This window comes from Mya arenaria, chromosome 10, assembly GCF_026914265.1.
Source record: "Mya arenaria isolate MELC-2E11 chromosome 10, ASM2691426v1".
NCBI lineage: Eukaryota > Metazoa > Mollusca > Bivalvia > Myida > Myidae > Mya > Mya arenaria.
Window position 1 is genome coordinate 73905612 of NC_069131.1, and position 15946 is coordinate 73921557.

The window sequence follows — 15946 nt, forward strand, 5'->3', positions numbered from 1 at the left end:
TCGGTCGTCACGTAATGTCTATTCCGCCGATAAAGTAAGGTCTATTCCACTTATCATGTCAGATCCAGTCCGGCTATCAAGTCGGGTCCATTCCGGCTATCACGTCAGGTCCATTCTGGCTATCAAGTCAGATCTAGTCCAGCTATCACGTCATGCCCATTCCGGCTATCACGTCAAGTCCATTCCGGCTATCATGTCAGGTCCATTCCGGTTATCACGTCAGGTCCATTCCGGCTATCACGTCAGGTCCATTCCGGTTATCACGTCAGGTCCATTCCGGCTATCGCGTCAGGTCCATTCCGGTTATCACGTCAAGTCCATTCCGGCTATCACGTCAGGTCCATTCCGGTTATCACGTCAGGTCCATTCCGGCTATCACGTCAGGTCTGTTTCGGTTATCACGTCAGGTCTATTCCGTTAATCACTTCAGGTCCATTCCGGCTTTCACGCCAGGTCCATTCCGGTTAAAACGTCAGGTCCATTCCGGATGATGATGATGATGATGATGATGATGATGATGATGATGATGATGATGATGACAATAAAAACACATTGAAACAAGTAATGTTAAATCAGAATTAAGAAAATAAAAGGCAGTTAATTAAGTGTACCTTTAAAGACCGTGGTCTAATTGATATACAATATTGTACCACATGAATGAATCACTATCCGAATAAATTACATTTACAAAAAAAATGTTCTGCATATAAAACATTGGTACTATGGTGAGGCCAAACACCGTTTTAGTTTCAAGAATATATTAAGCTCTAAAACCGTACAAAAATGTCAACAGTTCGCCAAAACAATTGAACTAAGCATTAGTCGTTTACGGGACCAAACATTATCATTGAACTGAACGAACCGTTATACGCTTTATCGCTGGTGTGTTTTGAGAACCTATATCTCTATGACGTTCCATGTTACCAAGTCAAACCCTTTTCGAGTGTATAGAACGACCGACCACCAGACCGACAACGCGAACGACAATTACAAACCCCTTTTTCGAAACGGACCAAAAATGTTAATCATGTAATGATACAAGTGTATACAGTTGAACTCTCCGTAGATATCGTACACTTGACGTAGAATAAGAAACTGAAAATTGTAGCATTTTTGTTTTTTTTTATTCTCTACCATATTGCACATATACTTTGTATAATAAAGTTCATAAATGACTTCTACGATACACCGAATACTAGTTGTACAGCACAATCCCCAATGGCTTCGACGACAATAATAACACAGCACATTTAAAACTCTTCTGAAAATATGCTATTTTAAAACAATACATATAAACAAACATGGTTTCCTAGAATTGACTAGATAGGAATCAATGATTGAATACATAAAATTATTATCAAGTTCCGTCGATGTAGAGATACAACAAGCCATCATCGAGAGCCATCTAAAAGCCATATCTGCAATATATCAACAATTTAGTTGATCTTTTATCAGTAATACCTTTAAAACTTTACCTGCAAATACATTAAATTCAAATATCTAATGAGAAAATACTGGTGCATCTATTTGTTTTACAAGAACTAAACTGATACCACAATCTTAAAGGTTTGATCAAGAAAGTTTCACGTCATAAAATGAAACCATTAATTTCAAGCAGTTTCATAGTTCATCTCTTCAAAAATGCCAATCAGAGATAAATATTTTGGCAAACAAATTTACTGTAATCTTGCACATTTGTTTAAAAGCGAAGTCATCGTGTGCAGGCGGCAGTGCAGGCGATAGTAACTGATTATTACTGTTGCTAAATGCATAATTATCGTCTACAAAACCAGCAAACGAAACTTAAGCAGACGGCAGAACATTCAGACCGGAACTTTTTGTCACAAAAACCGTAGATTATTGGGTTGGCCATGTTGTTGATGACAAACGATCGTAGAAATATGTTGTAAACTGCCACACCAATCGGAGACATATCCATGAGAAAATCGGACTTGAACGATATGGTAACCATTAATATTAAATGTGGTATAAAGCTTAACACGAACACAACAGTGATAATGAATAACATGAGGGTCACTTGCTTTGTTCGCAAGCTTGGACCTCTGTTTGTTATTGATTCACTACGTGGAGTTGCCAAACGATTATTTCCTCTGTTCTTCCGCTGTGATTGGGGCGTTGACGCGCCCGACTCGGGTGTCTGTTGATCATATTTGGGTGAGTTTGACCTAGAATTGTCCTTTACAACCTTTTTCAATAGTTCCCCATACGGGTCTTTCTTAGATTCAGAATTGTCCAATGAAAATCGAGCAGGGCAATTCTCGCGTGAATTTGAAGCATTTCCATTGGTCGCGCCATTTTGTTTGTCTGTGTCATTCACTAACTCCATATCACTGTCGGGTTCTGCAAATGATTCCTTTGTTTTCCCTGAAATATTATTAAAAAAAGTTATGTTAAATGCAAATGCCATTAATAGTAACAAATGTAAGAATCAATTGCATGTATAAAGATTGTACATTGTGTACATGTAAAATGAACATTAAGCGTATGTATACACTTTCCAGACAAAATCGGTTTCAACCATTGTCTATAAATGTTTCATTGCCGGCAACCACTTTCAAGAAATACCATCTTTAAAATGTTAACGTTGTTGCTCCTATGTGAAATGGCACACAGAGGATAATTGTTCGTTTCCGTGTAAGATCGTAAACAGTTACATTCCATGAGTGACGCGTTCATTATGGTTTTCACGCTTGACGTTTACACGGTAAAATATACTGCGATCTTACACTGAACCAAATAAAAATATGCTATGCCTCAAAATGGTGTTATAAGACATTTTTCTGCATTTTAACAGTAAATTGCGCTATTCTGTATGTTAACGTAAAGTCATTTCGGAAACGACCTCGTTAATATTATGACAAAGTCCTGTGTTCGATGATGTTTTATTTGGACAACAGAGTGGACTAATTTTCAAAACAATGGAAATGCCAAAATGTTATTTCCACTGTTTGAAACTGTGAAACATTATTTTTATTTCACGGACAAATTCGTATAAAGCACCGGGAAGCATATATTACATGTTAATAATTCGTTACAATTACAAAACCACTCCGGGTCATTAAATGTACAAGTCTATGAACGTTTTCACTCCGGTACGATGAAAGAAATTTCGACTTGTAAATTAACAAATTCCTGGGGAAAACCCTTGAAAAGTATGACTTAGGTTGTGTTTGAGTTGCGTGCTAAATTATTTCTGGGAATTGGAACTTTGTTTATGATGAGAAAGACTTGTATTTAAACTGCTCAATTATGCATTTGTGAAACTGATTCCTGAATTCTGTGTGATGGCGGGTAACAGAACAGTGTTAACAGGTGAAGTGGAATGAATTGCGTGTATGCATGCAGTTTCTCTTTTAACGCATGGTTTACATTAAAAGCAGGAATGTGCAAATAATTACATGAAAATGGAGAGGTTTCTCTGCACTTAATTTTTTCATCACGTTTAAATGCGCAAATAAATGGTGGTGAACGTAATCAAGTGAAACTGAACTGAAATTTTATAATAGGTATTTCAATGCATTTTGAAAGTATTTAACGTTTACCTTTATTAGTTTAAGAAAAGTGTAGCTGTTGCTGTCCTGTTTTTGGAGTAAACGACAGACAGAGTTTCATAAGTATGTGTTGATGGTATATATCTATTTTTGTGCGTATGTCTTCAACCATTAGAATGACATGTTGTTTTTTCGGTAACTCGTGACTTATAACAACACAATAACTGTATGTCTAATTGCGACCACAGTTACCAATATCACGCCTCCAACATATATGGCGCAACACCATTGGTCCAGGACTGGTCAAGTGGTGACCCCATATTTTTCCATATTGGGTCACCAAATTTTTATCTTACCAGTATGGCGTCTTTTTTCCGATTCCGATGAATAAATGAAACATTTAAACAGGTTGTCGACGTGATGTATACGTTACGGGGTTAGTAGGTGACCCGATATGGGATATACGGGGCGCAGGAAACTATATTCGGGTTCGAGCTTCTCTCTCGCCAGATATTGATTCCTTGCCCCGTATATCCCATATGAGTTGATACCACTTATATCAATCGTATATTTTCACAGTCCCTCACCGATACTGCCCCGAATAGAACATTGATACAATTATCGTTAGTTTGACTACGTTAAATCTAATTGAAATTTCCACATTCTTACTTTTTTGGTCGGTTCCGGAGAGCGGGCCCCGGGCGTTGTACGTGTTCTCCCGGATAAATTTATGGTGTGCCATAATCGAACGACCAATCCGGAAGTAGAAAATCCCCATTACGACCATACATGAAACACTGAGTAGCAGCTGCAAGGCGAAATACGCTTTTGGGAAACTTGAATCCTTCATCCGCGGGTCAATGAAGCACTCCGTGCCGTTTATATTGTTAACCCCGGTTTCTACGACGGTGGCTCCGTATACGAATATTGCCGGAAGCGCCACGATGCTCCCGAGGACGGACGCCACCGCGCACATGATTTTTATCTTCCGGGTGGACATTTCCGGTGAAAACGGGTTACATATCCGACGGTGGCGCTCAATAGCGATAGTGATCACGATGAAGGCGGACGCGACCACGAAGAACACGTGCAGGAAGCGGAGGGTCTTACACGCGGCCTCTGAGTGGAACATGTAGGGGAAGAGCATGCTGACAATGAGAAGGGGCATCCCGACAGTGCAAGCCACCAGGTCGATCCAACCCAGCCACAGGATGAAGCATCTGTAATAGGGAAACATTTTGCCAGTGTTTAAATTGCATTGATAGGTATTTGAAAGTATTTTCTGGACAATGCAGGACAAAGTGGTGACAAATAACTATTAATTGTTTACTCATTTATTTAAGCTTGATTGTTAAAGAAGAAGAAAGATGCTTTTAAAGACTTTGTTTGATAATGTATATCTGTATTTAAGGAACCATGAGAAAATTGCGAAACTCAAAACAAATCATCATGCATAAAATATACTTACTAAGACGTAGACCGTTTACATGATTGTACGTAGATTTTTTTACATGAATGTACGTCGACATTTTGCATGATTGTACGTAGACCTTTGACATGATTATACATTGACATTTTACATGATTGTACGTGGATATTTTACATGATTGTACGCGGACCTTTTACATCATTGTACGTGGACGTTTGACATGAATGTACGCGGACAGTTTTCATGATTGTACGTGGACCTTTTACATGATTGTACGTGGACTATTTACATGACTGTACGTGGACCTTTTACAAGATTGTACGTGGACGTTTGACATGAATGTACGCGGACAGTTTTCATGATTGTAAGTGGACCTTTTACATGATTGTACGTGGACCGTTTACAAGATTGTACGTAGACCTTTACATGATTGTACGTGGACCTTTTACATGATTGTACGTAGACCTTAACATGATTGCACGTGGACCTTTTACATGATTGTGCGTGGACCTTTTACATTATTGTACGTGGACCGTTTACATGATTGTATGTGGACTATTTACATGATTGTACGTAGACCTTTACATGATTATACGTGAACCTTTTACATAAATGTACGTCGACATTTTACATGATTGTACGTAAACCTTTGACATGTTTGTACGTGGATCTTTTACATGATTGTACGTGGACCTTTAACATGATTGCACGTGGACCTTAAACATGATTGTACGTGGACCTTTAACATGATTGTACGTGGACCTTTGACATGATTGTACGTGGATTTTTTACATGATTGTACGTGGACCTTTAACATGATTGCACGTGGACCTTTAACATGATTGTACTTGGACCTTTAACATGATTGTACGTGGACCTTTGACATGATTGTACGTGGATCTTTTACATGATTGTACGTGGACCTTTAACATGATTGCACGTGGACCTTTAACATGATTGTACGTGGACCTTTAACATGATTGCAGGTGGACCTTTAACATGATTGCAGGTGGACCTTTAACATGATTGTACGTGGACCTTTAACATGATTGTTCGTGGACCTTTAACACGATTGTACGTGGACCTTTTACATGATTGTACGTGGAAATTTTACATGATTGTACGTGGATCTTTTACATGATTGTACGTAGACCTTTAATGATTGTATGTGGACTTTTTCATGATTTTACGCGGACATTTTACATTGTACGTGGACATTTTACGTGATTGTACGTGGACTATTTACATGATTATACGTGGACCTTTTAACGTGTACGTGGACGGTTTCCATAATTTATTGTACGTGGACCTTTTTACCTACTTTTACTTGGACCATTTACATAATTGTACGTGGACGTTTTAAATGATTTTACGTGGACGTTCACATGATGTAGACGTTTTATATAAGTTCACATGAAATTGATACATGCACCTGAAGATGGACGGTTGGTACAATACTTATACTTTTGAATACGCTAAACATCATATACATATGTATACGTTTAAACCACTGTAAGTGCAATTGCTACGTGTACCTGTACGTGGATGGATGATACTTCTTCGTGTACACGTAAAGAACGAGTATGTTCCCTAGGACTCCGAACACCATCAGGAGAGCAATAAACGCGATTGTAGGCACGTGTAACTCCGCCAAGGAATCGTTCAGCTCCTGGATTGTGACGTTGACGTCAAAATCATGACGCCAGTCCTTTGGAATCGCAGAATACATTTTGACTTCACTTCGACTCTATACACTCCAGTGGCAATTTCAATGAGTCCTTAAATGCGATACGTATCACGTAATGAAGTCAACGTTACTTAAGGAGGTATACACAGGTTAATCAATTCTATCTTGCATCATGTAATTTTTCTGACGTCACATCACGTTTGGTAATATTTGTTTACGCTATTCCCACACGGTTGAATGATCTCGTAATGATACCAAATAGCTCATCCTCACGTTGATAAGCCGTCTTTGCGTTGCATAATGGTGTCAGCGGCGTGTAATGGTTTTACGTCAACATGACGTGACGTATCAGTTCCTTTGAGATCGCTTCTTCACGGTCGAAACAAATTTACGTGTTTTCCTGTTCACATTTTTACGTATGGTGCCTGAAACAATAACGCAATATCAGTAGGATTTTAATTTAGTAACTTTCATAACATGCATTCATTACGATATATAAAAAATATTTATATTAAGTGTTCAAACGTATGGTGTTTCCAATTGGATTTAAAAAAAAATCTAAATTTGACGTACATTTATATTTGCAAATCAGATCTCAGTCGTTATTGGTTTTAATCAGGTGAACCGGTAGATAAACAGAGGCAGTATCAGTAGATAAAACATTATTTTGAACACTAAGCAGATAAATATTTGTTAGGATGCAGTTAGCATAACACAATTATCACTTGTCATTTGTGGTGTGTGACCACGTTTTATTTGATAACATATTATTAAACTCTTCCCTACACATAATGTAACATTCAGCATACATGTATACCGTATATATAAATCTATGAAACACATGTTCATAATAATAAAAAACATTAACTCGTATATATAATATAGTCCGTTTACATATAAATCTCCACTTTATTAACTTCCACTGATCATAAAAAACAACTTCTATCATTGGGATGCACTTACGAAACAACTTTGATCCCGTGTTTAAGTGTGCATGTATGAATTGACTTACTGTAGTTTTCATCCAAATGCTACCACAACATTAAAATTAAGATACGGCTTTCCTTCCTCAATTGAAAATAATGTCCTGTTCGATCAAAGGTCGTTCGTAATGCTTTTGTTTACTTAACAAGCTCCGGCTATTCATAAATTCATCAAGGTAAAATGTAGCCGGGTTATTATTTAGTAACATCTCCTTATACTCTTATATGGTCGAAGTTTACTTAAAGGTTTGGTCAGGGTGCTTTTACATAAACTTCAATGTTTGATTTTCATCATCAAAATAGAAATGTAAAGAAGCCTGCCCGAGACTTAAAATGCGGAAACGTTCGTGACCAACTAATCAGGAAAGGCACATGAACGTCAAAAGCCTAATCAGAGCTAATTATTTCTTTTTAACTAAGGGGAGGGGTCATATCATATGTCACTGCGCTTCCGTTATAGCATATCCTGGTTAGGTCAATGGTATGGTTATGCGTCCGTTTGCTGCAATATAGATCACCTCGTCTAAAAGTATCGTTGTTGCTTTGAAGTTAATAAAGGTCAGCCAATGCCCATTAAGTGCATTATGGTAAGACCCCGCCCAATAGTATCGTTGTTGCTTTACAGTTTATAAAGGTCTGCTCTCAAATATTAAGTGTATTATGACTTGACCCCGCCCGATAGTATCGTTGTTGCTTTACAGTTTATAAAGGTCTGCTCTCAAATATTGAGTGTATTATGGTTAGACCCCGCCCACTAGTATCGTTGATGCTTTACAGTTTATAAAAGGTCTGCTCTCAAATATTGAGTGTATTATGACTTGACCCCGCCCGATAGTATCGTTGATGCTTTACAGTTTATAAAGGTCTGCTCTCAAATATTGAGTGTATTATGGTTAGACCCCGCCCAATAGTATCGTTGATGCTTTACAGTTTATAAAAGGTCTGCTCTCAAATATTGAGTGTATTATGGTTAGACCCCGCCCAATAGTATTGTTGTTGCTTTACAGTTTATAAAGGTCTGCTCTCAAATATTGAGTGTATTATGATTAGACCCCGCCCACTAGTATCGTTGTTGCTTTACAGTTTATAAAGGTCTGCTCTCAAATATTGAGTGTATTATGGTTAGACCCCGCCCGATAGTATCGTTGATGCTTTACAGTTTGTAAAAGGTCTGCTCTCAAATATTGAGTGTATTATGGTTAGACCCCGCCCGATAGTATCGTTGATGCTTTACAGTTTATAAAGGTCTGCTCTCAAATATTGAGTGGATTATGGTTAGACCCCGCCCACTAGTATCGTTGCTGCTTTACAGTTTATAAAGGTCTGCTCTCAAATATTGAGTGTATTATGGTTAGACCCCGCCCACTAGTATCGTTGATGCTTTACAGTTTATAAAGGTCTGCTCTCAAATATTGAGTGTATTATGGTTAGACCCCGCCCAATAGTATCGTTGTTGCTTTACAGTTTATAAAGGTCTGCTCTCAAATATTGAGTGTATTATGATTAGACCCCGCCCACTAGTATCGTTGTTGCTTTACAGTTTATAAAGGTCTGCTCTCAAATATTGAGTGTATTATGGTTAGACCCCGCCCACTAGTATCGTTGATGCTTTACAGTTTATAAAGGTCTGCTCTCAAATATTGAGTGTATTATGGTTAGACCCCGCCCACTAGTATCGTTGCTGCTTTAGAGTTTATAAAGGTCTGCTCTCAAATATTGAGTGTATTATGGTTAGAACCCGCCCGATAGTATCGTTGATGCTTTACAGTTTATAAAGGTCTGCTCTCAAATATTGAGTGTATTATGGTTAGACCCCGCCCGATAGTATCGTTGATGCTTTACAGTTTATAAAGGTCTGCTCTCAAATATTGAGTGTATTATAGTTAGACCCCGCCCACTAGTATCGTTGCTGCTTTACAGTTTATAAAGGTCTGCTCTCAAATATTGAGTGTATTATGGTTAGACCCCGCCCACTAGTATCGTTGCTGCTTTACAGTTTATAAAGGTCTGCTCTCAAATATTGAGTGTATTATGGTTAGACCCCGCCCGATAGTATCGTTGATGCTTTACAGTTTATAAAGGTCTGCTCTCAAATATTGAGTGTATTATGGTTAGACCCCGCCCACTAGTATCGTTGATGCTTTAGAGTTTATAAAAGGTCTACCCTCGCCTGTTGGGTGCATTATGACTTGACCCCGCCCAAAAGTAGAGTTGTTGCTTTAGAGTTTATAAAGGTTTGCCATTTTCCGCTTAGTGCATTAAAGCTTGACCCTGTCCAAAAACATCGTTGTTGCTTTAGAGTTTACAAAGGTCTGCCATTTCCCATAATAATGCATAATGGCTACCCCCCCCCAATAATATTGTTGTTGCTTTTGAGTTAATGAAGGTCTGCCGACGCCCGTTGAGTGAATTAAAGCTTGACCCCGCCTAAAATTATCGTTGTTGCTTTAGAGTTTAAAAAGGTCTGCCATTTCCCGTTGAGTGCATAATGGCTTGATCCCGCCAAAAAGTATCTTTGTTCCTTTAGAGTTTATAAAGGTCTGCCATTTTCCGCTGAGTGCTTTAAAGCTTGACCCCGTCCAAAAGCATCGTTGTCGCTTTAGAGTTTATAAAGGTCTGCCATTTCCCGTTGAATGCATTATGGCTTGACCCAGCCCAATAATATCGTTGTTGTTTAAGATTTTATAAAGGTCAGCCATTTCTCGTTGAATGCATTATGGCTTGACCCAGCCCGATAATATCGTTGTTGCTTAAGATTTTATAAAGGTCTGCCATTTCCCGTTGAATGCATTATGGCTTGACCCAGCCCAATAATATCGTTGTTGTTTAAGATTTTATAAAGGTCAGCCATTTCTCGTTGAATGCATTATGGCTTGACCCAGCCCGATAATATCGTTGTTGTTTAAGATTTTATAAAGGTCAGCCATTTCTCATTGAATGCATTATGGCTTGACCCAGCCCGATAATATCGTTGTTGCTTAAGATTTTATAAAGGTCAGCCATTTCTCGCTGAATGCATTATGGCTTGACCCAGCCCGATAATATCGTTGTTGCTTAAGAGTTTATAAAGTTCTGCCCTTAACCCTTGATATCATTATGACCAATATTATCGAATAAATTAAATGATTTTATGAAGATAATACATGTAAAACACTCCAATAAATGATGCCTCTTAGCTAAAGAAATATCAGATTCCTCTAGTAACATGGTGTCGTAAAAACTAATTCGATTTATTAATGATAGTATGTACCTGGCGGAACAAATTATTACAAGATATAAACATCCTCTGATTCCGATAACAGCATTCTTTTAAGCTGAAAGCCTCTTCCGTATACAGATTAAATCAACATCAACATTAAGGGCCGGCCACAATGCAAAAGTGGTCGGGGAAGGTCAAAAACTCAAACGTTTAAAAAGTTATCTAGTTTTGAGGAACGATCTTTTTGGGGAGTGAAACATTTTTTCTTTGTAATATGTTTTGAGGTAGTAAGGAGTTAAACAAATTTTACAAAAGAAGATTTCATCAGATTTTGGATCAAAAAGCATTCACATTATTTCGGAAAAGTCCGTCGACATTATTACTTTGTTTTTATGCCAAAATGCCCCAGACTACCTATTCAACAATGTCTTAAGAGTTCTAGATAAAATCTTGTCAAATAAGAAAAAAATAATGAAAACTCGTGGATATAATTTATTTCTTTGTTACAAAAATGCATAAATCTATTTTTAAAACAACTGCAATCAACACTCAGCCCTCAGACATTGTTTATTGGGCATTTCCGATAATTTTTTCTCATTAGCATAATCTTTTAGTATTAAGATATTTCCGGGAAAACTTAAATGCTTTTAATTGGAATCTCATAAAATATTATTTCGTAAAAATGGCTGAACTCCTAATTACAGTTATTTAACTTGCAATTGATATATGAATCATGTCTTTTAAAAAGTTAACCTCATAACTAAATAGAAATTTATTTATTTTAAACTTTTTAATTTTGGTCCTTCAATCGACTTTTGCATCGCTGCCGGCCCTCAATGACGGTTTCAAATCCGAAACTATATTCACATTCGGAACGTCTAACGAAAGACTTTAACGAATGTATTCAACGCTATACGTCGTTGATATATTTTTTTTATATTTATAACTGCTTGAACAAACTAAACGTAAATGCGAACGGTAACCAAGGTTCTCATGTACTTACATTTCACGTCCCTGGACTCATAATTCTGCATTTGACTCACGCGTTTTCAGATTTCCAAATTTTAACAAAAAACGATCGACTCACATTTTTTTCTGAAGTCAAACTTATGAACTAACTCTTTTTCTCATACGCAAGTGAAAACTCCGGATTACCGTTAGAAAGCCCCTTTAAAATACGTATGTTTCCTCGACACCTATGCAATAAACTATCCTCAACCATGAAAGACTTTACTTAAAATATAACATCCTCAGATTCAAGCGTATTAAACACGTAACAACACACTTGTCAGTAAATAATTACAAACTGTCTAACTAAATATTTGTGCAACCTAATATTATCTTACGAGTATGAAGTGTTATGAACTATGATGCGTATTGGAAGTCGAGCGACGTTTTATCAGTTACATGCGAACTTTTAAGTTTAAACTATAGCTATGCTCGAGCTTATCTGAAACAGAAATGAGTTCACCAATTGGGAGTTTTCGTGATAAGCACATTTATCATAATTATATCTTGGGTAATTGCCCATTTTTCAACAGGATGTTTAAACAATTTTGAATAATTCCTGAGATACGTCTTAATCTTGAAAGACGTCAGCGTGATTTCTCTAGTCTCAAGTAGAATTATTTGTATGAGTAACTATATCAGTTCTGGTATCAAAGAAATAATTTATATTCTTTCATCTGCTTGAAACGATCTGGTGAAGATATTTAAAATGCATTTATATTCAGCCTTCTACTGGCCGACGATCTGGTGGTGATAAAACAAAATTTCATTATTTGTCATTTTAACATCAAACACAAATGTTCGAAAGATTTCAAGCTGGTTTTACCTTAATATCAATGGTTTTTCCTTCATCATAATATAAACTATCCTGTCTGTTACAATGTTAATCCACTTGATTGTATTATCGAACCACAGTTCTAAGCACTGGGCGGTAGTTTGATCATTTCGTATTTCTCCAGAAATCTAAACAAAACTGAGCGGCTGAATGAACTCCATCTCTGTAAAAGAATCCCTGGGCATATTTATCTCCAGAATTCACTTGATACATCATTATAATTTTACACAATCTTAAAGATGCAAATGAAATATAAGGCTTATAAACTATGATAATTACTTAGTATTAAGTAAATTCATTTTTAATTTGCCGTTTACCATTAATACTTATACCTATACATCACTTTTTAAAATGTACAAGTTCAAATGCTCTTTAGTCATAATTCAAAACATGTTAATTATTAATAACTTTGACATCGACATCTGGTCAAAAGTAATTTGATACGAATAAGAGCGACATGATATGCATAGTTGTCATGATGTCATAATTGTACCACTGTATTTCATTGTATGTTATCTTTTGTATGGCTATGATGTTGCCACAACATTAATGCTAATAAAACTTATGTTATGTTATGTAATTAGATGATTTGAAACCCTTCCGGCTATGAATAGCATAACTGTGAAATACATGCATTTGTTTTCCACAGACGGTCATCTATTTCAAACCTTAGTCGTCTTAACTCGGCAATATCCGACAATCTCCGGTAAGACTCGGAGAAGAAAACTGTCGATGATTCAAACTCGCGGTAAGTTTCGTTATACGACTATACCTCCAGCAGAGCTATTGAAAGTGTCTTCTTACGGCTGTAAGAGAAACGTGCACGAGAATTTCGAGTAATCCCACTAGCCGATACATTGTATTTAGAAAGACAATGAAAATAATCTGATAATAATCTGATATTCATCTTTCGGAAAAATATATCTTATTTATATATTTATAAATCTGTATTTATTAATGAATTTATTTTTTATGTTTGTCCTAGCAAAACGGCTTCTTACGTCTGGTAGAGGACACTTATGATGAAAAACTCGTACTGTATTTATAACATACATGCCATACTTATACATAAAGTGTATATTTAGCAAACATGTTGATACAAAGTATTAAAGTATTTTCACTTAATAATCCAATTTAATCTTCCTTGTCAATTTAATCTCATTAAGATTATCAAAACTTACTTTTCAGTTCTGCCGGCATTTGTAGATATACACGGAAAATACATCATTTCATGGTTCAATGAATGCGAATAACACATACTTTTTAAATTTAGTTTTCACGATTTTGTATTGTAAGTATTGAAATAGTTAATCCATCTGAACAAAGGCTCTCTTTCATCAACGATGGTATCGTTACAATGCAATATGGACATACCAAGAAGTGAGATTAAGAGTTTCACAAAAATCGCTTTATTGCTACCGTCAGACATTGAAATAACCCTTCCAATCAATTAGTATAGGAATTGTTAGGTTAGACACATGTCGGACAACTACTTAAATTTGATGAATTCATATTAATTAACAAACATTAATTTGTTTGGTGTTCAAAATTATTTTTTGTCTACTGGCCAAGCCTTTCTTGAAATCTCCCGATTCACCTGATTAAAATCAAACACATCAAACTTCTGATTTACCAATATAAAGATCTATATATGTGAAAAAATACTATCGTTCCATTAAAGAAAATATAATGTAGAGCACTACGTGGCCTTGTTTGAAATTGTTTGACTAAAAATACCAACCTCCATTGGAGAAAATGTAATTAAGAACACTTAGTGACTTGTACGCATTTGTTTCACTAAAACAATCTAACTTACATTATCTTAGATAAAACATTATATGTTTCATGATGATGCATTGAAACAACTCACATTATACATACAGATCGAGGATTTAGCTGAAAGCTTACATAATTTGTACCTTTGTTCTTGAAGTACCTTGTCGTACGCGCTTTCAAAAGATGATCCCATAGTCCACACAAGAAAAGGAAAAATAATGTTTCATTTCACCTAAACGTATGGTATCACCAATCATGTGAATCGACATGAATGTTATAAATAATGTGAACTTTGTTCACGCCACACTATATACGATTCTCCGACTGAAGCGTGGAAATGCCACAACCCTGTACCATGGCAATGAAGGGCCAATAAAAACCCTACGTTATTGTCTGCTCCGGTTCCTGCTATGCTAATGGGTAAAAACATTGAATACACAATTTGCCATAGCAACAGAATTCGAATTATTTACAAAAATAGAAATATTCATTGTAAATTATCTGTTTTTGTTTGACATCAAGTGTGTGTGTGTGTGTGTGCGTGTGCGTGTGTGTTGTGTGGGGGGTATGTGTGTGTGTGTGCGTGTGAGTGTGCGCGTGCGCGTGTGAGTGAGTGTGTGTGTGTGTGCGTGTGCGTGTGCGTGTGCGTGTGCGCGTGCGCGTGTGTGTTGTGTGTGGGGGTGTATGTGTGTGCATGCGTTCATTTAAGAAATAACAAACGTGCGAGTAAAACCATTAAACATATGTTTTGCCAGATATGGCTCTTCGAAAACAAGAACACAAAACAAAAAGAAAAATGTTTGATGCTAATATGTGAAAACATATTACAGCCTGAAGCTGACATGCCGAAGTGACCACCTCAGTTCAATTCTTCACTTCAAGCGCCATCTATTGAACACTTAGCCACTAAGAAGACGTCAGAAGCAGACGCTGAATTTTTCTGCAGACGATATAATAGTGACAGTCGTCGCCTTGACTGCCATGTAAACACATTAGTTCTTGAACTTTCGGCTCACCATGAGAGTAAAGATATCATAAGTTGCGCGATGTTGCACGTGCCTTTCCGTACATGGGGGTATGCAAGACGGATTTTCCCATCACGACCAAAGTCACCGGAGATGCCTGTCATGTGTACACGAATAAACCAGTTTAACGAAAACACAAAGACGACAATAAATGTCACCCGTAATCCTATAATCCAATTAATCAACCTATAATCCAATTAGCCAGCCTATAATCCATTTAGCCAGCCTTCAGTGGTCCAAAGGTCTTTGTTTTGATTGTTATTCGACCGAAGTTTCTTTTCCTGCTTGATTTGTTTTACCTCTGTTGCGCCCAATATCCTTCAGTAAATGTAAGAACGACAACTCATGCTACTCAAGATTTATGGAACTGATTGATTGCTATTCTTTTGTCTGAATCTTCAAGGTATGTTCACGGATGCATTTCAGGTGTAGATGCACACTTTTCTAATTAGTATTAATGATCTGTAATGTCTAGCAAGTTTGTTTGATTTC

The 15946-nt window shown here is 36.8% G+C and overlaps 1 protein-coding gene across 5 annotated transcripts; it reads right to left on the bottom strand.

The window, feature by feature from the left end:
• Positions 1–1121: 1121 nt before the first annotated feature.
• On the bottom strand, positions 1122–12065 carry LOC128206387 (rhodopsin, GQ-coupled-like). 5 transcript variants are annotated; one of them, XM_052908791.1, is made up of 4 exons: positions 11814–12065; positions 6477–7053; positions 4182–4732; positions 1122–2385 (listed from the first exon to the last, which is right to left on the bottom strand). In XM_052908791.1, the coding sequence occupies exons 2-4, from the start codon at positions 6668–6670 to the stop codon at positions 1775–1777; spliced, it is 1356 nt and encodes a 451-aa protein (XP_052764751.1). In that variant the 5' UTR covers positions 6671–7053; positions 11814–12065; the 3' UTR covers positions 1122–1774. The 5 variants fall into 5 exon arrangements, with proteins under 5 accessions (XP_052764751.1, XP_052764750.1, XP_052764752.1 ...); XM_052908790.1 differs by lacking the exon at positions 11814–12065 and adding an exon at positions 7592–7642; XM_052908792.1 differs by lacking the exon at positions 11814–12065 and adding an exon at positions 7523–7564.
• Positions 12066–15946: the final 3881 nt, after the last annotated feature.